This window comes from Symphodus melops (genome assembly GCF_947650265.1).
Source record: "Symphodus melops genome assembly, chromosome: 8".
NCBI classification, from domain to species: Eukaryota; Metazoa; Chordata; class Actinopteri; order Labriformes; family Labridae; genus Symphodus; species Symphodus melops.
In genome coordinates, this window is record NC_136698.1 from 5,165,482 (window position 1) to 5,189,178 (window position 23,697).

General features: G+C 42.2%; 1 protein-coding gene across 1 annotated transcript in view; it reads right to left on the bottom strand.

Moving 5' to 3' along the window:
- Positions 1–6,836: 6,836 nt before the first annotated feature.
- The window catches only part of LOC306828085 (ephrin type-B receptor 1-like), an 86,891-nt gene continuing 70,030 nt past the window's right edge, over positions 6,837–23,697 (bottom strand). Inside the window, exons 14-20 of the mRNA XM_079350305.1 lie at positions 21,291–21,538; positions 17,876–17,943; positions 17,288–17,435; positions 16,700–16,849; positions 10,962–11,158; positions 10,695–10,853; positions 6,837–9,199 (exon numbers count right to left, since the gene is read on the bottom strand). Coding sequence (XP_079206431.1) covers positions 9,088–9,199; positions 10,695–10,853; positions 10,962–11,158; positions 16,700–16,849; positions 17,288–17,435; positions 17,876–17,943; positions 21,291–21,538 — 1,082 coding nt within the window. The 3' untranslated portion in view covers positions 6,837–9,087. The remainder of the gene's footprint in view (positions 9,200–10,694; positions 10,854–10,961; positions 11,159–16,699; positions 16,850–17,287; positions 17,436–17,875; positions 17,944–21,290; positions 21,539–23,697) is intronic.

A 23,697-nucleotide genomic window follows, 5' to 3' on the forward strand; every position in this document is an offset into this window, starting at 1 on the left:
GCGAGACGAAAGTTACCATGCATAAGATATGAGCTCCTTTTACCTCCTTTGTCCCTCTGGAGGCAATGAGACCTCTGTGGCTCCCCTAACGGGCAAATATGTGAAGCATTACTTTTGATGAATAATATAGCACCTTCAGAAACAAGAGACACATGGTGCTTGGATAAACAAATCCCAAACAGGACACTGATTAGGCACCAAACAGAACCGACACAGGGCCAGACACAGACAATATGTGGCTTTCAATATGAAGATAAACCAAGACAGCACTTGCTAAAATGTTGCAGAGAGAAGACAGAGGAAACAGATGTAAAACATTTGAAACAATACATGAAATAAAATGATTAAGAATAAAATAAGGAACAGGATGGGACAATAAATGGACGACATCACACGAAAGAAAGTCTACAAATGTGTGTTTTAGGTTTTGGATCCAAGCCTTGGGAGGTTTTGTCTTCTCAGTTTGGTCCTTTTCAAAGCTCTCGGGCCAAAGCAATAAAGAATTACGCCTCAACTTTGAGTGACCAGACCCAACCTGTGCATCAAAGACTACAACCTAATCTCCACTGACAGATTAGAAAACATATAAGCGTGATCTTTAGGTCTAATGGATGTTGTTGTTGTTGTCCAAGTATAATCACCCAAGGCTTTTCTGCAGACATGACTATTTTCAGGGACGAGAAGCAAATGAGGCTGAACACAATCGTTGTGTAATAAAATCCTAAAACATACGGGGAGTCATCTAACAACGATTTAGCTTTTATTATAAACAGATATCTGTTTGGGAGTGCAATTTGCAATCTACTTGTAGATTTCATCTCGTAAAGAAAAACATTACCTTCTTCACTGTAGCGGAATAATTCCAAAATCAATCTAGTACAACAACTTTCGAGACGCAGAATAACCCTTTAAAATGGCAGTCACTCCCAAAGACTATCAGAAGATACATCTCAGATTAAACACGAGTCAACAATCCAGGTGTGAAGCTTAGAGCTTTATACCAGATGTCTCTTAAAGACAGTGAATCATTGAATCAGTTCTAACACTAACAGGGAGTCTTTGGGAATAAGAGGAGGATTGACAGATGGATTACCAAAACTGGAATAATCTGACTGGAATGTACTTTTGGATGGATGGACAGATGGATGGATGGATGGATAGATGGATGGATGGATGGATGGATGGATAGATGGACAGATGGATGGATGGATGGATGGACAGATGGATGGATGGATGGATAGATGGATGGATGGATGGATGGATGGATGGATGGATAGATGGATGGATGGATGGATGGACAGATGGATGGATGGATAGATGGACAGATGGATAGATGGATAGATGGACAGATGGATAGATGGATGGATGGACAGATGGATAGATGGATGGATGGATGGGTAGATAAATACTTTATTGATCCCGAGGGAAATTCAAGACTAGTGCAGTGTACTCTGCAGTCCATCCAGTGCTCACCCGCTCAGTGGTTTAAAATGACTTATTTCCCTTTTTCTGCCAGTCCCTTATCTTTGTGTTTAGTAATGTGCAGAGCACTGGAGGACATGCCCATGTACTACTTGTGTTGCAGTGTTTTTCCCCTCAGGTTTTCTTAGCAAGGTTCCTCTCCGCTGAACTTGACTCCTATGACACACATCCAAAGTTATTGTTTCACTGGCAGGATGTGGACTGCTGGAACGAATAAAATCGAGTGTCTCTGAGTTCTTCAGCTCTACTTTAAGACCCTCCTGGGACCTGAGTAAACACAAGTTGCTCAAAGATTTTAAGTCACTGCGAGGTCATTGTGGGCCCTAAGAACCTGAAAATCTATGTGAGCATCTCTGCTTCGACTAAGAAGGGACATAGATTTATTTTTGTCCACAAAAGTGAACATTTTCCAACTTTAACTACTTTTACATCCCTATCAATCACAAACATTCATTCATATTGATTCTATTATGTCAGCACATTGAGCCCATTCTTCATGCAGTGCACTATACTGTTAACATTTCATTTTGACAATTTGTCATGACGGATATAAATTCAAACAAAGACTAAATATTGCACGTTGGTACGGTGTCTTGCAGCAGTGCTGGAAAGTCCGCAGACCAGAACAAAGGCCCTTCCTCCTTGTCCTTCGTCCTACTGGCCAGCAGCAGAGATTTCCAAGAAGGTCAGGGACTAACCAGTCACGCCACTACGAGGGCAGAGCGAAAAAACAGCGAGGCAGACTGGAAGACGTTGGCAAACTTAGGCGAGAAGCAGTTCTTCCCACCTCAGACTGCACAACACACAGGACGTGTATTCACATGGTGTAACTCCCCCCTTTTAAAGGTTAAAGAGCGAACCAATGGGGCACACAATTAAATCCAAGAAACAACGGGGTCGAATGTCCCTCTTACTGTATCAGAGACCGAATGTACATGTTTGACATGCTGTGTGTTAAATGACACACATGGCTGATAGGAAGTGGTTCAAACAGCCTGACCTCATATCCGTTTAAGTCCAACACCCCAATTTGGGTTGGAATATTAATCGACATTTGTGCTTCACTGCCCACCGTTTAAAACATCAGGTCTCCCAATAAATACAGCTCAATTCCTCTAGTTTTATTTCACTGATTGTAAAATAAATTACTTTGTTCACTCACAGTAAAATTCCTTACCAACATCACGAGAGCTGGTAAACTGTATACAATTGTCTGACCTGAATTGGGAGCTGTAGCCTGATATATTTTATCATATATATTACAAACTTGAACGTAATCAGATCTCATTTGCTGTCACTTAGCAGAACTTAACGGCTTTATGCCGTTTACACAGCAAACGAGTATTCATGGTACTCATGAACATGCTGCAGTAGTTCCTGTGCTGTTAATCTGTTTTATTTGAATGCATGAAGCTTTGACTGCTCATAATACACAGCAGCAGACTCCATAGGCTGACAGCTAATGACTTCCCTTTATTGTGAATCCAGCTTTTATGTGATGTCATTGAGCCGTACCTCTGAAGGGATTTTTTGTTTTTTTTTATGTTTTTGTCATCTCAGTTTTTCGACGTCTTTAAACGTCTTCGGAGAATTCACTGCATCATTCAGATCATTTTCTCAGGTTGTGAACTTTATCATTCATCAACAGCGAGTAACAGTCAAAAACACCCTTTAAGAAACTGACTCTGGGCTCCCATGAGTGATTAATTCAGTCTGCTGGAATAAAAGTGGAGCTCATTATGGATTTTATTACCTTTTTTATTACTTTTCAGAATGCAGTTGTCTTCTGTAATCCACTGCAGAATTGATCACGCTGTGGAACAGGTGGAAAGAAAGGGCTTCATGCTGTCTACAGTGACGGTTGTCAGACTAAGAATATCAAATCATTCCCCATTATCATCATTAATACGATCAATATCACCAACGGTTCTGTCATGTGCTGACTCCAAATGTGCATGTTTCTGTCTGTTTCTCATTTATCCTCCATATCTCATAACACACCACCAACGCTTTGTGTCATCATTTCATATTTTTGTAAGGGGGGGGGGAATCAAAGCTGCAAAAACAACCATGTTTTAATTTTAAGGGAAGTAAAGAGAGTAAATAAAGCTCAGATTTTGTAACGTCGTACCTCTTTGTCTTGTCTTACCTGTATCACTGGTGTAAAGAAACGTCAACTCGCGCCTAACTGCACGTTATTAAATCACAGAGTCCGATCCCTCTGATTGATCTGTCATCTTTATTGACAAACAGTGCATTGTAAATGTAAGACTCGGAAAGTTAACAGCTACAAACTCACACGCACAATAATACAAACATTTTACTGTACACTGAACAGCACACACACACACACACACACACACACAGTATATTACACACTCACGCTAACGCACACACAAAGATTCACAGGCGTTCCCCATTATATTACAGTCTTATGATACAGTACAGTGGGATGCTCTGACTATATGAGCTGTAACACATATAACAGTATTGTAGGTAAACAGAGAAAGGCCGACTCCAGCTGATTACTGAGCCGTTTTTCTTCTTTTAAGTAAACCATATACATTAAATACATATCAAAAACAATGGCAAGCAATAGGAAAAGAAATAAATAAGAAGAAAGGAGAAAACCTTTATATGCATTTACAGAGAGTGTATAGAGCCAGACTATTTAAGATATGCTTGAAAAAGAGAGCTGCTTTTTTTCACAGTTTGGGATACATTCTCTCCTGAACACCAGCAGAAAAACAAAGCATCATTTTCATGTGTAAGAGCGATATTCTTAGTTTAGGATTTCACGTGTAAACGGACGTGAACACAGAGCATCTCAAAGTAGAAGAAGCCCCCGCCTGGCGTGCCTTCAAACCGCTGGTCAGTGAAAGTGCAGACTGGAGGCAGAGTGAGTCGTACAGTACAGAGAGGGTTTTTGGGCTTTAGGGGAAGAAAAGAGGACAGCCGAGGAGAGCCGAAAGAGAGAGAGAGACAGAGAGCGAGAGACAAAAAAAAGAGAAAGAGTAATCTCTCCACACCCGGCCTCATTTTTATTCAAACACCAAGTCGAGCTCTGCATCTCGCTCCTCCACCCACCCTTCCTTTCCCCCCTCTCTTTCTCTTATTCTTCCTCTCTCTCTCTGCTGCCCCCTCTATTACATATTCCCTTTTGCGTTTTTTTCCCTCTCTCTCAGCTCGCCTTCTCTCATCTCCTTGCTCCACTTCTATAGTATCTGCCACAGCAGAGCAACAGGAGAGGAACCGAGTCGGTCCGGCTTTCACAAAATCGCTGCAATTTAAAGATCAATCCACCCGAAAGCACTAAAAGGAGCTTCTGGTGATACACCTTCACATTTATTGACCTGCTGTTGTTAACTTGTATGTGCTGCTCTTGCTTAAGTGGTTAATTGGCTCCAAAAAGGTGAAATTGTTTTGATATATTTCTCGCACAGCTGCAGTGGAGTTTGCAATCTGAAACATCTGCAGTAAATGTCAGGTTTTGGTGTCAGTCCCTCTGAGTCACAAAGTGAGCTCTTCGTCTGCAGCTGCCATTTGTACGGACGTTCAACAATGAATGGAGAGAAAGTCATCGTACTTGTCTCCGTTGGCAGTAATCCCAGCGGACCAGAATGCACTGCAGAGAAATGTTAAAGACAAGGGGGACACTGTGGGCAGAGATGTTCACAAACCGGTCAGGTAGTGTTGAATATGAGCGAACGAACACTGTGACCTTTCCAGACCAACAAGTTACAACAGAGTAGTAGAGTATGAAACGAGCCTTCATAATGATAAACTACTCCTTCAAATATCTGAAAAGTATTGAAAAAAAAGATTCTGTAACCGTGTCCCAAATCCATTCTACTGTATATCAATGTTAGAAACTATTTCAGATGCTGCAAGAGTAAGTCCGCTTCTCTTTCCTTTTTTTCTGCATTACAATCAACCCATTTACACGACGTCTCTTCATGCTCTCTTGGATCGCAATCTGATGCATAAACTACAAAAGATGCATCTAGGAAAGTTTTGAGACTGATTGAAATGTGGTTGAATCAAATGAAACACTTTATTTGCCAGTAAAAAAAGTGTAAAGAGGTGGATATAGGCGAGCGCCTCCTGAAAGCTGTCAGACAGATCCCCCATTGTTCACATCTCTAAACCTTAAAGATCACACATTGACATTGTGCAGAATACTCTTTCCCATCTTTTTCAAAACAGTAACATGTGTCTACAAACCCCCTACTTATGAGAAAAGTCCATCCTCTCTGTCTTCAGCCTGCTCCACTTTTCAGAAAATGTGTGCTCAAACAGGCCGTTTGGAGATTTCCCCCTTCGTTACATCACAAAGGGCAGTAGCCCCTCCCTCAGGTGGGTGACACTCCCACCGAGAGGTGTTTGTTCTGCACTCTGAATCTACCTTTTCACCCTAAACAATAGGTCATGTTGCAAGAAAGGCCGAGCAAACCCATTCCCATCAAACCCATGGTTTGTACCAGGCTAACAACTTTTTTTTGTTTTTTTTCCTGCTCTTAAAACGGACTGTTTAACAGACTTTCAGGGTTTTTAAAGGCAGCGTCAAGCGGACACTCAAAGAACTGCACATCTTTAAACATCTTCATTGGCTCCAAGAATGGCAAAAAGGTCAAGGTCACTAAGATTTTAACTTTGGTAATTGGAACACTTTCAGTTATTATAAAAAATAAAAAATAAAAGCTTGATGTCAAAAGTTAAGATTAGAAACGTTTTACACCTAAAACTGCCTCCACACAGTAGAAGCTCCCTGACACTTAGCTTTGATCACAAAGTGTATTAACTCTGTTTGTTGCTCACACACACAAACCAAGAACTCTCAGATGGGTTTTTATTTTTGTAACATGTTCCTCTCTGTTAGGGGTCCGGGTTTAGGGTGGATTTAACTTTTAATAAGCTCTTCAGAAAACCGCCATCAAAAACAGTTTTCTCCTTGAACTCTTAAAGCACTTCATCTTGGATTAAGCTTTTAATACAGTGCATGATTTTCAACCTATAATGCTCCCATTTCTTTGCAGCATTGTGGACAAATACTCACATCTGTTGCATTCCTGAGAAATCCTCTCTGCTGTGTGTCTGAGCCTAAAGCGAAACCTGTCGTAGTTTAAATCCAAGACATGATGAGGATCATTTATGCCTTCAATGACTTTTCACAAACACTGACACGGAAACATGTGAAATGTGTCTGAAAGCTTACCCTGATACACAGAAGGACACAAACACATGAAGCAGAGGACAGACACTTCACTCACAGAGGATGTTAGGAAATGTGAAAGAAGCCTCGCTGTGTTGATGGCTTTCACTTCTGTATGACTTTCTTTTTTGTCTGGCGTTCAATATGAGCTTTTAGGCACACTCATCCTCTCAAACTGAAGCTGTTTTTCTAGAGGCTTCTATGTACAACAAATTATTCTTCTGAACCACCGACACGCTCCCAGTTGATCTCAATATTTACTGATAAAAATGTTCAATAAGCTATCGTTGCCGGGCAGCAAATGCAATTCCAGCCGTGTTGCCTGAGCAGAATTATAAGAGGAGAAAAAAAAAGGGAAGGATTTAAAATGGTTTAGGACCTCTCAATGTCACAAAAATCATAAATAAACAAGTTAGGGTCCCAGCGGTGGAGAGCGGCGGTGCGAGTCGAACACAAACACAGGCTTCTGTAGAGTCTGTCGAGTCATGCAGCAGTAAAACAAAAGCAAACATATAAGCCACGTCTGTCACTGAGCTGGGCTCGCAGCGGGACGGATATCTCGACACCCAATCAGCGCGACGCACTGGCAATCCTCGGGACGTGGGTGCACTCGCATGACCAGAGAGCAGGCAGAGCGACGCTGCCGTTTCACAGCTTATAATCTGCTCAGCACTCAGGATAAATGAAGATCTCCCCATACTCCTCCACCAGTGAGCCCCAGAGTGTGATCAGGCCTTCCTGATATCAAACTTTGTGAAGATTGGTGAGTCTCATTTGTGCGCTGAACATGATGAAAAGGCTGCCAATTTCCCTCCTGACCCCCTCTGCACATTTTTTATTTTACTGTCATATTTTTCGATCTCGTTTTCAGACATATTCCTGACGCCTTGAAATTAGTGTGCAGACAGGCCGTTTATTGAAAAGGTTGCTGTGCGCCGATGAAAATGTTGATAAGTAATTTAATGTCACTCATCTGCAATCTGACACAGCAGTATAAATCAGATAGGTGTGAAACAGACGCTGACATGAATTCAGCCCGGTCGCTGTTGAGTGATATCAACTACCTCGTCTGCTCGTACAGCGTTGACAGAAGTATGGTTTTGATTCATGCGAGGGCGGTGGATGAGCTTTGGATTTCTGGTGTGTTCATGCGTTGTTTTGATGCCTCGCTGGCTCTCAGCTGTACGATTTGCAGCCAAATCACAAGAACATTGGATCAGAGTACCTTTTCTGTCTTCTGAGACTCTCTGTTCGCTGCTGCTCACAACAGGTGTGTCTCCGCAGCTGGTAATGACTCAATACCCACAGTCTCTCAGCTAGTTTTGCTTTTTTTCCCCCCCCTCCGATATCTTCAGTCCTTTTGCTTCCGTTCTTGGAGAACAAACACACTATAGATTAAAATTTCTGTATCTGACTTTGTTTTTCTGCTCTGTAATTGGCTTTACTCAGAGGGCATGTGTGCTGACTGTAAAACATCATCCATTATGAGCTCCATCTGAATTAATTATTGTAAGTAGGCCAGGCGTTGCTCTCTCTCTTTGTACGGGTGACTTTGTCTTTTCATGGCTGCATGGAAAGTGCAAAAAAAATACATCTATGAATGCTCTTTTTTTGTTGTTGTCTGCAGATAGAAAGATCATAAATACTACAGTGACATTACCTTGTTCAACACTGTTGGCTAAAAGTGAAAGGAAAAGAGGAAGTAGGAAATTAAACTTCCCGTATTGTATGTACAGGCTCTTCAATATGAAGACGGATTCACACAAGTCCCATTTCAGTTTTGACTCCAGTCTGGACTCAAATCATTTCCACCAATACACCGAAGTAATCTCAGCAAAAACAAAACAAAAAAGACAGCAGGAAACTTTTCAGACTCTGAGTCTTCGGGTGCCGTTTACGTCCCTTTAAGTTAAAGTCTGTTTCCTCTTCTCAGAAGCATGTCTGATGGATTCCTCCTCACGAAGACACCAGACCATGGTGTCCATGAAAGAAACAGTCGGTCAGGTTGGTCAAAGGTATCGTTGATTTTGATGCTGGAAGTCTTGCATGGAGAGAAGATGGAGGTTTTTGTTGTCCATGTTAAAGTCACAAAGAAAACCTCCAGATACAAGTTGTTCTATTTTTGTTTCCATTCACAAATGATGTCTACGTTTCTTCCCCTCTTGCACTATGTTTGCATTAAGGAAGCATTCACTTTAAATAAACACGGGGGGGGGGGGGGGGGGCTTAATGTTTTCAGTGAAGGAGGGACCTGGTGACTTTGACACAAACAGCCACAGATATCATTAAAAAGCATGAAGAGAGGTCCTCACATGTATGAGAGTAAATCTGCAGTCTTCTGGTTCACACTGAACACTCGTCAAACATTTCGTGTGGTACCTGTCCCCGTGTGGTTACACAGACTCAGTAGGAGACTGGTCATCAGCGTGGTGCCTCATTGACTGAACACTGGTCAGGATTTTCTTCTGGTGTCCGGCCAGAGACACTCCGATCCTCTGCAGATCTCTGGAGAAAAAAAAAACACAGAAATGTGGCTGCTCCATCATCATTTTTAGAAAAATGTCAGATACAGTATTAAATCCAGCTAATATTAGATGGTGTTATGTGTAGGTTTTTAACACCAATGAATTATTAGCACAGAGATTGGAAGGAAAATGGTTCCAGTGCTCCAAAATAGCACAGCGTAGGTAGAGTAAGGGAATGGATATTTTCCACTGCTTTGATTAAATAAAGACAAAGTAGTAGCATATATTTAACTCACCATCTCAGAAAGAGGTATACACACTATTTCATGCAATTCTCTGTCTCCAGTTAATAGCTCTGAATATTCAAAGGTGCTCTTTTTTTTAAGGATAAACTGCTTCAAGGATGAAACGGAGCGCAGGAAAAAAAAAAAGTTGTTCCCTAATAAAACTGTACAGTTAGAAATACAATGAAGTAGTGATTTGACCTGTATGTAAAAGGCTTACATTCTTTATTTCTACACAAAAATATGCATATATTACCCATATAAGGGTAAATGAATTACTTTATAGTAGAGCCTGACCGATCCACAGCGCAGCGCACAGAGAAACAAAATGCTTGATTACACTTGCAGAGTAAATTAAGCTCAGGCTTTCAGAATTTCTCACAATGGTAGATTTTAAAGGCAGATCAACGCCGGCTATAAAATCCCCCTCCCAATAATTCACCTCCTCCCAACGGCCGGGTGAGCCGGCGTTTGTAGGAAGAGTCTGGTGTTTAGTTTAGAAAAGAATCTTCCTGATGTCACAAATTTGAGTTTGTCATGATGTGTTCATGGATTTCTCTTGACGTGCTGTAATTAATTTCATTGCATTTAACACCCTGATGAAAAGAGGAAGGAAGTGATTAAGCCAGAGAGACAGACAGTCGCACACATGGAGCAGCAGTCAGCCAAGCAGCCGTCCTGCCAGTCGTCCAAGCGAACCAGACTCAGAAGACTCAGACTTGGCAGGTGAGCAATGTGAGACGTAGGCAGCGAGAGGCAGGCAGACAAAAACAAGAGGTGGTTACCACACATTTTCAACGTTTTATGTGGATTTCCAATAACAATAGATTCCTCTGTTTGTGTTTTGTGTGTTCTGAATCACTCCTTCATGTACCACGATGCCTTGCATGTGAGCTGTTACATATACATATTAAAACCAAACATCCTGAGAGCTAAATAAAACAATGAAAAATGCATCCTCACACGTCACGTCTCCTGCACTCACATTTAAGGATGCTATTTTTTTTTTATTCTCTGAAAAGCTTGGAGCAAGTTTAAAACACAAGTGGAGGCAGAGCCAAGAAATCAAGGCTAAATCCGACTTCAATTCTTTTCAACTGGACACGACTTGTAGTAGAAGAAGAAGCCGTGAGCTTCAACTCATAGAAGCGTAATACTGGCAACACTTCCAGGTGATTTAATAATGCACACCTACAGCTCGAGATAAAGTTTAAAATTGGACATCCGTCCCTTTAAAACGGGCAGACTTACTCGGCTGTGATTTGTGTGACGAGCGGCAGAGACGTGAAGCCGGAGCAGAGGAAAGAGTCTCTGTACTGGGTCATCTTCAGCGCCGCCAGCCAGTCCTCCACAGAGCTCACCATGCTCAGGTCTGGAGCTCCTCGGTCTAACAAAGGATGATGGGAAGGACTGCGGACAGAAGATAAAACAGGAGAGGATCAGGGACGTTGACTAATACAATGTGTGTGTGTGTGTGTGTGTGTGTGTGTGTGTGTATGAGTCTGTATCTCTCCTCACCCTTGGGGGATGTTGTTGATGCCGGCTTTGAGGGATGCAGGGTTGCGTATCATTTTGTCCAACATGCTGACTATATCAGGGAACTTTGGCCGGGCATTTCTGTCTTTCTGCCAGCAGTCCAGCATCAGCTGGTGCAGAACTACCGGACAGTCCATGGGAGCCGGCAGCCTGAAGTCCTGCTCGATGGCGTTTATCACCTGAGACCCAGTGAGAGAGGGAAGATGTCAGAGCTTGAATCGAACAGACTGAGCTTGAGGACGACACGGTACGGACGGCCTGTGTGACCGCGCCCTTTGTAACCTCCCACACCTCCAGCAGCCACAATGCTGTTTGAAGAAGACGAGAAAAGGACTGAAATGAAAGAAAGATCAGGCCACTTCAACTACATTCTAAAAGCTTTGCATATCTTTAATACGGTTTGTGCATACTGACTTCTCACATTCAAAGGATAGTGTGATTTTGATAGCTGGTTCTAACCAAAAGGTAAATGGTAAAGGGTCTTCTCTAGTCTTCTGGCTACTCAAAGTGTTCTATCTATCTATCTATCTATCTATCTATCTATCTATCTATCTATCTATCTATCTATCTATCTATCTATCGATGGCAGAGGCTGCTATGTGAAGTGTCCATCGTTTTAACTAATCCATTCATACATTGTCATAAGCTTTTGAAGCAGCAGGAGCAACTTATTGTTGAACATTTGAGAAAAGACATTAGACATGTAGCTGCAGGAGCTGGGACCCTCTACCTTTCGGTTGAGAGACCACCGACTACATCTGGACCACAGCGACCCAAATGGCAAAGGAAAAGAAAAGGGAGAGTCAATGAACAGAAGAGGACAGGGAGGGAGTAGAAAGATAGAATATCCACACTCCAATCTGATTTTTATTCAAAGAGAAAACACAGAAAGCCAACTGCTGGTGTTGACTCTCTGGAGGAACGCAATCAACTAAGCAAGGAAAGCCCAACCCCTCCATGTAACCTCCCAACCCAGCTGATTGCCATCAGCCATCAGCTGAGGGAGAAGATCACCGGTGCAGTCGATCGCTCCTGATGAGCAAAGAACCTGTCACCTTCCTGGGGAACTTGCACATTAGACTGGCTGTTTTCGACGTTCTGATTTGGCCAAACATGCAGCGTGCGAACACATGATCAGCGCGTTTGTACTGACTTGGAAAAATCGACAGTGTGCATCGTACCAGCCTCTCACGCATATTGTAATCCCACAATGCAAAGCACCAGCTTAGAATTTCAAAAAGGACGAAAAGCAATGGCTAGCTTAAAAGTCAAATAATCACAATGAGACCAAACCATGAAGAAGGCTACAATGTTGAAGCGTTCCCTTTCACATCCAAAGACCAGAATCCAGTTTAGCCGAGCCTGGCAAACTGCTGATGTTTTTTTTTCTTTCACATTGGACAATAAATAACAAATCAGTTTGTTCCAACAGATGACTTCTTCTAAATCAGCAGTGATCTAAATTAGCTTATCAACGTTATATGAGTGTGTGCCACATTATTAGCTGATGAGCTGATGCTTGTCAGCAGGGCCAGTATTGGCTGATACTTGCGTTTAAAATATAGTCTAACACATTCTTGAACTTTTTATTGGGCATATCTTTGTATTTTGCTTTTGCCATGGCTTCGGTTATCAACTGTATTTTGACAACAAAAGAGAAGACGACAGAGTTTCTAAAACACATTTGATGTATCAAAACACACATTTAGCATTTCAAACAGGAAATACAAGATAAGGAATGGGTACAAAAACATACTGTTTGTGTGGGAAATCTCGCACATCTATTAGAGGCAATGGATGACACAGATAATAAAGAGAAAATATGGTATGTGATAGAAATGTGTTATTGTGATATGACCTCAGTAAATTGCTCACAGCATGGTGCTGCTCTGTGATGCTCCGGATATCAAACGGATGAAAGAGGAAGACTGATTCCAGGGTGAGTGCAGCTCTCTCGCTTCTGTTTAGGGTGCAATTTAAATTTTGCTCGCATGTTTTGATTTGTTGGCAGAGACAAGTTTAAGGAAGAAAAAGTGTTTTTCCTCTGTTCGAGCTCCTTTGTGATTGAGGGCGGATAAGGCAGGTGTATTTTCTTGGGAGAATCTTGCCTCGTTCAGCTGTATTTTAAACCCCCGGAAAAAAAAAATATGCATGAACGTGGATTAGTTAAGAGGATTCAAATTTCATTTGAGGACTTGATCCAGACGCAGCGTGCGGTCGCTCAGTGGATCAAGATTTTCATTGTTAAGCAGCGCTGACGCCTGCTGCAGTCTCTCATGTCAGGGCGGGTAGTTTTACAAAAGAAGCTCCTGATATCATCATGCAGACGCAGGTATTGAGCGTGATCACAATCTGTGAAAACTTTTAGGGCAGGAATTTTCACACTTTCCCCGTTACAGTGCTTAACACGATGGCATTCTTTTGGGTGCATAATAAATTATCTTGAACATCACAGAACTCTGAACTCCTTTTTTAATGAAAGATATGCACTGCCAAACCCAAAAGAAATAATCAAAGACACTGATCCTAATCTTAAATTATTCCCCCCACTGTGTCTGGAGTATTTTGTCTTTCATGTCCACACAGTCTTATTATAAGGATGATAATTCATGCAACGTAACATGACTCAAACATGATGTCTTACAACAGTGAAATGTATAATGTCATCATCATCATCATCATCATCATCATCATCGTCATTGCTATCATTGTTCTTGTTCACCTTTGTTCCTCAGAGGCCCAGTAAGATACTTTGGAATAAAACATGGCGGATACGTTCCTCCAGTACAGACCAGGAGTTAACCTACAGATAAGAAGTGTGCTTCACCAACATGAGGTTATCCAATGGTATTTAGACCGTTTAGAAGCCCTCCCTCAGAGTGGAGCTGGAAAGCAGTGATGGGTTAGAAGAACTTGGGTTGTCAGAAAACTTGAGCGGGGTTAGTAAATTAATCCAACGAGTAATTCAGGTGATGACCAGCGATGGTGAAGACATTAAAAGATTTTAGAGAATTCTCTATCGGGGGGAATCACTCCCATGATTACCCACCAGCCTCAAAGTTATCTTTTGTGATCATTTTTATTGAGAGCCCTCTAGGCGGGGAAATTTATAGTCAACTAATCACGCACCTCACTACCCTCAATACAGCCAATGTGACACAGGGGCCAAAGGAAATCCCTGCACACAGTCAAGAAATTGTACAATTGTTTCTCTTCTTCGGTTTCTCAACATCATCATATCTACATTTATAAGCTCAATGATTGGTTGGGTGACTGCTTTAGTAATCTTTGAGGTATTTGTGCTAAGCTAACAAGCAACAGGTTGTTGACATGCACTGATGTCTTTGGTCGTTTCAGCAAGAAAGCAAAGTCCTGTGCTACCTTTAATATGTTGTTTTAAAGTTGGATACGACACATACATGGCTCATGGAGGCTTCCTGAATAACGCTTTCCTTTATTAAAGTTATTTATTTCACAATTAATTCCTGCCATGTGCGTGATTCCCCATGGATTTCATGTATTTTGTCTGCTGGCCACTAACCATCTGCCATTTTAATACTCATACCGTGAGTCTAGTTTTTCCCAGTGCGCTCCGTCCATTCCCCACCACCTGACCCGCACATCCTCCTGCACACCTGCTCCTAAATGCCTCATTACCTTCCCTAGTTCCTTGCCCTGCATCCTCAGTGCTCAGACAGATTAGTTATTGTGCATTTTGTCCTTTTTATCCTGACAGCCTTAGTTTTATGACCTCTGCTTGTTTCTGGAGTAATACCTGCCAGCTTTTGCCCAGTTGGATTTTTTCTGCCTCTTGTTGCTTTGATCATTGATCTTCAAAAAATGTGCAAACCTTTCCAGGTGGAAAGGAGCAGTGTTCGGAGTTTTAGTGCTGCTGCTGCTGCTGCTGCTGCTGCTAAGTTCTTGTTCACATTAGAATGATTCCTTCAAATAAAACTTTGAACTTTATTTTTCTGACACTTTTTGTACCTCTCAAGTTACACGTCTGTGTCAGTGCACATGTAAGCCCTGCTTACAGGAAGCTGAGGCAATGTTATGCTTCTACTACAGTACATTTCAGCGCTTGGGATTTGTCTGCCTGCTGGGTGAACTCTACTTGACCCCGACACACTTCTCAGGCTTTGTGCCGCATAAATTCTCTCTAACCACCACTGTCAATCAAAATAGCAGCGAGAGTAGTAAAACTTCACAGGTTTCTTTCATGATTAATTCATGTCGATCGCGGCACCTGTGGTGGCTCCGCTGACAATTTCACCGCTCTTTCATGTTCTTTGAAATCTGGTGCATGTGAGTGTGTGCCTTTAAGTATGCTTCTAGCATGTGTGTGGTTTAGCTGTATGTGCGAGCTTAAGGTGTGAGGTTCATGCATAGTTAACGACCCAGCAGACCCTCGTTAGCTGTAGTGGTAACACACACTTTCCCCATCATTATACACTGTGTGCCATTATAAAACTATTTCTGTCATTATACTGACTCCATGTCATTATTGCAGCCGAGATCGCTTATATTGCTCTGGATCAGACATTGGGGAATGAGGGGTGAGTGTAAGGTGAGGGAGGGAGGAGGAGAGGAGACGCAATGGGGGGATGATAGAAGCAGGGAGGAGAGTGTGATAGATGGAGTTATGAAGGAAGCTGATGTGAAAACATCCTTAAAAGAATCTAAGAAAAACTCCTGTGTGTTTCCTTGTTGACTATCAAACAGGATCTTTCCCCCTTTCTTGTGAAAATATAAGACAAACCATCTCCAAATATTTTTTTTTCGAGGTGATAAACCCAACTGAAGCATGTCAGCAATGTTTATGAAGACGCACTCTACACAAACTGGAGGCTTGTGAAGTTCCCCGGCTGCTCTCTGTCAACACTTTGAGATATATGGTTTCAGAAAGCAACAATTTGGATTAGGACGCTGAGTGCTTTGATGTGGGGTTTAGTGCCAAAAGTAACTATAATCTGTGTATCACTTTTCTACTCGGAATAGGAACCTAAAAATAAAAAATTCACAAATCCGATCTTCTGGAACCTCCTTTTTCATGTAGTGCATGTGAGCCCCTTAAGGTTTAAACGGTGAAATTGAATCCTTGGTTTTAAAAAGGATGTGAGAGTGGTCTTTAATGAGTTTAAATACAAAGATAAAGGAGCAGAGACCTGTGCACTTCATTAGAGCCTGAAAAGCACTTGAATAAAAATATCATTATGGTGTTACCAGCACAAAGATAAAAAAGGAAGGTGCAGCAAATTGTCAATCCTTTGAAGGTGTTTGAAATAAAGTTGCCACAAAATAAAATATTCCCTGAACAAAAGATCAGGTGGAAAGCAGAACTGCATTTTGGTCCGATGTTCCTGGGAACAAACATTTCTATGACACTTAAATTGATGTTCCACTTTCCGTGTCCCAGACATGTGGGCACCCTGCTGAGAGAGACGGCAAAGGAAACAAACAAGCACATCCTCGTTCACCCACACGTACGTCAGAGAGTGTACAACAAACAAAAAAAAGGGTAAATGTACAGAATCTTTTAGAGTGACAAACAACAAGGAGAGCAAAGTCTCCATCTTCATCTCTCTCTCACACACACACACACACACACACACACACACACACACACACACACACACACACACACACACACACACACACACACACACACACACACACACACACACACACACACACACACACACACACACGCTGTGACTCACGTCTTGGTTGCTCATGTCCCAGTACGGCCTCTCTCCGTATGACATCACCTCCCAGGTGACAATCCCATAACTCCACACATCTGAAGCTGACGTGAACTTCCTGTAGGCGATTGCCTCCGGAGCCGTCCATCGCACCGGGATTTTACCACCCTGAGAGAGGAAAGAGAACGGCGGATAAAGAAAGGAAGATGAGAAAGAAATGAAGTCAAAAACGTTTTATTTTTTCAGCTTAAAGTGCTTCCTTCTGTATCACACAACACGAAAACGCGACCATAGGCAGTCCAGAAGGCATCTTGGCTGCCATTGTTCATCATCATAAACATGAAGCGTCTACCGAGAGATTTCTCCTTTGGATTAGTGTTACCACAGTCTTCATTTAACTTACTTTAACAGGTTTAATATTGAGAGGTAATGACGGCATGTGAACAGAAATATAAAAGTTGAATTTACTTGGAATAAAGGTTCGATTTAAAAAATCATTATCTGTCTGTGCAGAAGTAGACAACTCTTCTCTGACAACAGCGAGAAGTACTGTCGCCTTGAACTGTCTTTGTAAGTGAGTGTGTGTTGCCTGTGTGTGAGTCTCACCAGCGAGCTTGTGTAGGTGGGATCTGACGTGTCCTCCTCCAGGTACCGTGATAAGCCAAAGTCGGACACCTTACACACCAAGTTACTGTTCACCAAGATGTTTCGAGCTGCCAGGTCCCGGTGAACATAACTCATCTCTGCCAGGTACCTGTAACATCAGCGGGATTTACTGTGTGCTGTTATCCAATGCCAGCTACCTGGGCTACTATAATGACATTTAGTGTGCGTGTGTTATCGTTTTTTAGCTACCTTTGCTACATCAGGTGTGGGATCTAATGCTTATATACTGTGTGTTATCACAGCTCCATACCGCCAATAAAGATGCAGTGTGTGTGTGTGTTGATGTGTACGTAAATCCCACGGTCACTTACTTGAGTAAATACAGTTTATATTAGTGCATGTGTGTCTGACTACAACACACAACCAGATGTGTAATCTCAGGGTGGCACAGTTTGTTTCCGTTAAACTAAAAAAGCTAAGTTTGTATGACAAAATACGGTACGGTGTTAAAGAAACCAAAAATGTTTCTTTTACACCGTACCAATAACAGTGGATTCCTCGAGCAGGTGTCAGTGTGAATGTGTTTACCTCATTCCAGATGCGATGCCCCTCAGCATGCCAACCAGCTGGATCACTGGGAACTGCCCGTCGTTTTGCTGCAAAACAACAAAACCGTGATGAAATTATTTTCAATTCCCTTTATCAGACTTTGTCACATTTGTTACTTAATTGAGCAAGTGAAAGATGTGTTAGTATCTGACATCCATCAGCTGTATTCAGCAATTTCAGATTTTGCCGGAAGCTCAGAGGCCGCCGGGCCTTTTCTGTGGCGGCCCCTAGGCTCTGGAGCAATCTGCCCCTGAGTATAAGACAAGCTCCTACACTTCAGGTCTTTAAGACACGCCTCAAATCTCATTTATACACTCTGGCTTTCCCAACAGTTTCATGATGAGTATTTGATATTTTGTGGCTTTGTATCTTGTATGATTGATCTTGGACGATTGTTGTATTTGTATATTGTAAAGCACTTTGGCACAATGTTGGTTGTATTTAAAGTGCTATATAAATAAATGTGGTATGGTACGGTAAGGTATACTGTGATACAGATGATTTTAAGGAAAATTGGAGAGAGAGAGAGAGAGAGAGAGAGAGAGAGAGGGGGGAGACATTCAAGAAAGGAGCCACAGGTCAGCTTCAAACTCGGCCGACTGTAGACTCGGTACGTGGTGCACGCATGCTAACTGGGGCTACCGAAGCCCTTTGTGTTTACATTTTATACTGAAGTTCAGGTACTTTGTCTGGTTTTAAAAGTATTCAGTATTGTACATTTTTATCACTCATGTACCAACGTGTCGAGCATGAAAGGCCTCAAACTCAAAGTCATTTTGTAATTAGTCGAATTCAATTACTCTGACTCCTTAATTTATTCCAAGATGAATACATAAAAGAAAGAGTGGGACCTTATCACGTCTTTGTGTGTGTCTTTGAGTACAGACTACAAAGGCGTGCACAGAGTTAGAAGAGGCAGTGTGATACAGCGAGGTGGTGGCTATGACGACGAAGCGAAGCCATTTAAAAACACTTTGCCTCGAGTTTTGGTCAAATAAATGTCCTTCAAACTACTTTCCTCAAGTGCACACTGACACCCTCAGTTAAGTCATGACAACCTTTCAGCACTAACAGACACATATTTAAAATAAACGCTTGTGTTTCTTAGTCATGCTCTCCACACTGACAGACCATGCAGAACATTAACGCAGACACTTGAGCGGTGCTGCGTTTCACTTTACTCTCAAGTCCCCATGAAATGAAGAATTCTTTTTGCCCAGTTTTAATCCAGCCTTCCTCTGTAAAACGATTATTTATCTGCCAAATATGTTTGACATACTAAGCACTATCTGAGTGACTGACATGGCGGTACATTGCAGGATAGGACACGGGACAGTAGCATTCACTTTTTGTTCCTGGAGGGAAATCTTGTCTTGGACTCGACGGCTGCACACATTTAGTTTGCTCCACAGTGAAATCAGAGAATCCCGTACCAGTGACAACAAAAAACCCCCCCCAATATAAACTGAAACCTCAATAGAATATTATCATCTATATGTACAGGAAATGACAAATTGATTAAAACGCTTCTTGTTTCTACAATGATTCCACACCATAAGTTTAAGTCTGATAATCAGAAGGAAATTTTTTTGAAACAATGAGATAATTGAATTTACCATGACGTGAATTTCCTCAAACAAACTGCACTGAAAATCAGAAACCTTAAAAGTGAACAATATATTTTCAGATTCATGAGGCTTGTCGTCTGAGACAGGATTCGAAAAGCCCCAAACAACTCGCCTTTTCGCTGTTCTACCCTCCCTCCTTTGGGCCAGACGTTCCCTGGCTCACATAAAACATCACTGACATCCCGGCTGACGTGGCTGCAGTCGAAGGTGTGTGTGTCTTTTAATTCACTTTGTGCATCAAACTGTGCCTTTGATGCTCCTCGAGCCTAATCCTCTGCAGGCAAAACCTCACACACACGCAAGCACGCACACACACACACACACACACACACACACACACACACACACACAAACACACACACACACATTGATCCTCCTGTGCCTGCAAGATGGTCACCCTAGGACAGCAACACCAGTGAGATCGATCATTGTCTGTGTGTGTGTGTGTGTGTGTGTCTGTGTGTGCGTGTGTGCGTTTGTGTGTCTGTGTGAGTCAGCGGAGGATTTCTGAGTCAAAAGGGGTCACGCTGTGAGAACCAAACATCAAAGAGTTTCTCTCTCTGTCTTTAGAAGCGCCTCCAAAGGAGGGCAGGATCAAAGCGACGGACGGACAGATACACGGGCAGGAAAAGCCGACAGACGGGCAGGATGAGGAGGAAAGAGGAAGGAAGGAAAAGAGGAGAGAAAAGGAGGAGCAGGACGCTTGTTGCTGTGTTTGTATGGCTTTACTAAAAAGCTCATCATTCAGTTTGGGTATTTATGAGGCTGTTTACACTTTGTTGAAAGGCTCTTTGGCCATGTGATCACAAGTGATATTGACCTTAAATATAAATCTTCAGAATCCACAGTGATATAATGACTCAAATCAGTTGCCAAGTTGCTCTGGATGCATTTCACCACTTTGGGACGAAGCAGGAAGGCTAATGTGTCCAAGTCTACACTGTCCTCAGCCTACCCAGTGGTTAAGTTGCTTTTGACTTTGGAGTGGTGAGAACTCATTTGATTTGAACACGTTCTGTGTTTTGGCTCATTCGAATGTTTATCGTTATATTAATGTTTTGTGAAGCACTTTGTGGCCTTGCTCTGCGTTGAAGCTGTTTTGAGTTTGGAGGCAATGAATACACTTTTTATGCTCGATACTGATAAGTTATGAAAAGTCCTTGAGGAAGTCAGAGTCATGAAAAAACTTCTCACATTTACATTTCTGTAAACTCCGTCAAACTCAACCTGCGGATAAGGACCATATGAAGGACGTTATAAAAACTACCTTCGGTTGAGACTACACTGCTGTGTCAAACGTTTCTTTATTCATTTAGTTATTTTTAAGCCTTTTTTTTCCTTCATTTGATAAGATAGCTGAGGAGAGCGAGGATGACGTGCAGTAAAGGGCAAAGAAAAAAAACAAACATGTTTGAAACAAGTTTGAGCCTCTGAGTGCAACACACATAAACAAGCCAACGTGAACACAGAGTCAATATCAACCAATCCAGAGACAGTTTGACTTTACGCTTATTTTAGAAATTTACAAAGGATATACATGATTTTGCTAAATTGTCATTCAGCGTCTCATATCATGCCTTTAATTTTGTGACTTGCCTTGCTGCACCATGATTAGCCCATTGTAACTTTGATGTAGATGCTGCTGTGTCACTTTAGGTACACGTCCAAAACCTTCCTTTTTCCCCCCAAAGCATCAAATAAATGACTTCCTTTCGTAGCTCCCTCTGCGTGTGTCTGCGTGTGCGGTTTGTTTTTTTGCAGTTTACCCTGAGGAACGAGTCGAGCGCTCCGTTCTCCATGAACTCTGTGATTATCATGGTTGGCCTGCTCTTTGTGACCACACCCTCCAGTCTGATGATGTTTGGTTGGTCGAACTGGCCCATGATGGACGCCTCGGACAGGAAGTCCCTCCTCTGCCTCTCAGAGTAGCCAACCTTCAGGGTCTTTATGGCCACAGGGATTTCTTTCTTCCCGACAGGCTTCAGGCGACCTTTGTACACCTCCCCGAACTCACCTGCAGAAAGTGTCAACGAAAACGAGCTTGAATTAAAATCCTCAATACAAAATTAAAAGTAAGCTGTGTACCTCAGCAGGGGGGAAAAACAAGAGCACTGTTGGGAATGGTTGTTTTGAAGAAGCTCCTTTGGTTTCGAAGCCCTTACATAATTATTGCATAATAAAGCATGCTCATAAATAACTGCATTTTTATCACATTTCATGGTGCAAAGTGGGTCACATGGGCTGGAATTCTCACTAGCAGGCTACCATACTTTAAAAGTCCTTCATCAATAAAAAAAAAAACCAAGAGCATTTTGTCCTTTGCAGCAGATGTTTCGGGCCGCGGTGAGGCCAGCGAGTGTTAAACACATAAACAGTGTCAGTCGTGGGAGCTGCCCTCTGCACCCTCCGACTCACACTGATGGTCTCTGCTCGAGCACATTCAAGTTGTGGCAACCTCGACGGTATTTTTTTTCAGACTGCAAGAACAACAAACAATTGATTCCCCTCAACAGCTCCTCTGTCGGGTGAGAAAAGGTCTGCAGCAGAGGTGGCAGACGGGGAAAAAATGACAGCGTTTTTTGTTATTGCCGAGGCCCTTGGCTTTGCACACAGCACCTAAACTCTCTTCTTGTGGTTTTAAAGAAAGGCAGACAGGTGACCTCAGGGATAAAGAGACAGTGATGAAAACATCAGGTTCAAAGGTTCAATCCCCCGTCTGCAGTTTCATTTGTCTGGATGGCCGAAGCACATTGAAAACTCTGCACATGTGCTCTGTGGCATCAATTTATTGTGCCGAAGTCTCCGTGGTCACGAAGGAGGGCAGGAAGTCTTCTTGCTGTGGGGCTCTTTAGCATCAAGGGACAGGCACTATACCATGTTTAAATATGGCAGAGTGCTATTTATTGGTAGAAAATGATGGATTTCAGATTTTCTTTATGTATATTTAAGACGGCGACTCACAAATACACTGATTTTAGTCAGATGGGCAATGATTATTGATCATTAATCCAAATTAAACTGGTGCTATAGTTATAACCACAGTGAACGAGAGGACAATAACCTTGGCATAAAAATGAAATGATTAATGAACTGGAGTTATTCTCTCTTTTTTTTTTTTTTTAAAAAGGTGTTTTCCTTCTAATCAAAGTTAGAAAGTGAAAAAAGCCGACCAGTGGTGGAGTTGATTTAAAATCAGGAGTCCACCCAGACTGAGACCACGACAATCAAGAAGTGGTCTCCAGATCGGTCTGATTTTGATTAGTACAACACTAACATGCAGAGTAAAGACCTGGAATGGAAAACACTAACACTCAATAAAAGTTCAGTGATTGAGTCCTGCATGTTTTGTTTAGTGAGTGTACACCAGGGGAGGTTTGTTGACGTCAGAGGATTTGTTTTTTAAAAAGGGCTCACAGTGTCTTATACTGATGTCTTTCTTTAACCTGCTGTTCAGATCTGAATGGGTAGAAATAGCTACAATGTAAAGAACGTGAACTCGTTTTCACCTCCGTGTCTTTGAGCGTTTTCAACGTACAGAACGTTTCTTCGCTGTGACTGAGTTACAGATGTCTTTTGTCAAAATAAATGCAGCCATACGCCGCCTGGGGACGTGAAAATTGAATATCACTTCTGAATAAAAGTGCTCATTCCTGAGATAAAAATCAGTGCGTGAATAATGGATGAGTGATGGGAATTGGATGACAGGCTGTGTCGTCCTGTCTCGCTGTGATCTCTGCTCCACATCTCACTGCTCATTAAAAACTATCTGCTGTCACCGCTAAACCGAAAGAAAAGGAGATGGATGGAGGGGAGAAGAATACAGAAAGAAGAAGAAGGAGAAGAGGAGGAGGAGGAAGAAGGAGAAGAAGGAGAAGAAGAGGGGGAAGGAAAAGATGGAGCGGCGAAGAAAGAGTGAAGGTGGAAGCTCAGCAGAATTTATTATGAGGGAGAGAATGAACGGAAGAAGGGAAATATGTTGACACAGTTTATCATGATTTGACACTTTTCAACCCTGCTGCTGTTTTGAAGATCATTTTTGGGCAGTTTTTTTTTGTCTGAATGTTTAGGACAGCTGGAGAGAGAGGAGAGAGTGGGTTTAACACGGAGCAAAGAGCTCTGTTGGTAGAGTCGTCGTTTTTCAACTGGAAGGTCGACAGTTCGAGCCCCAGCTCC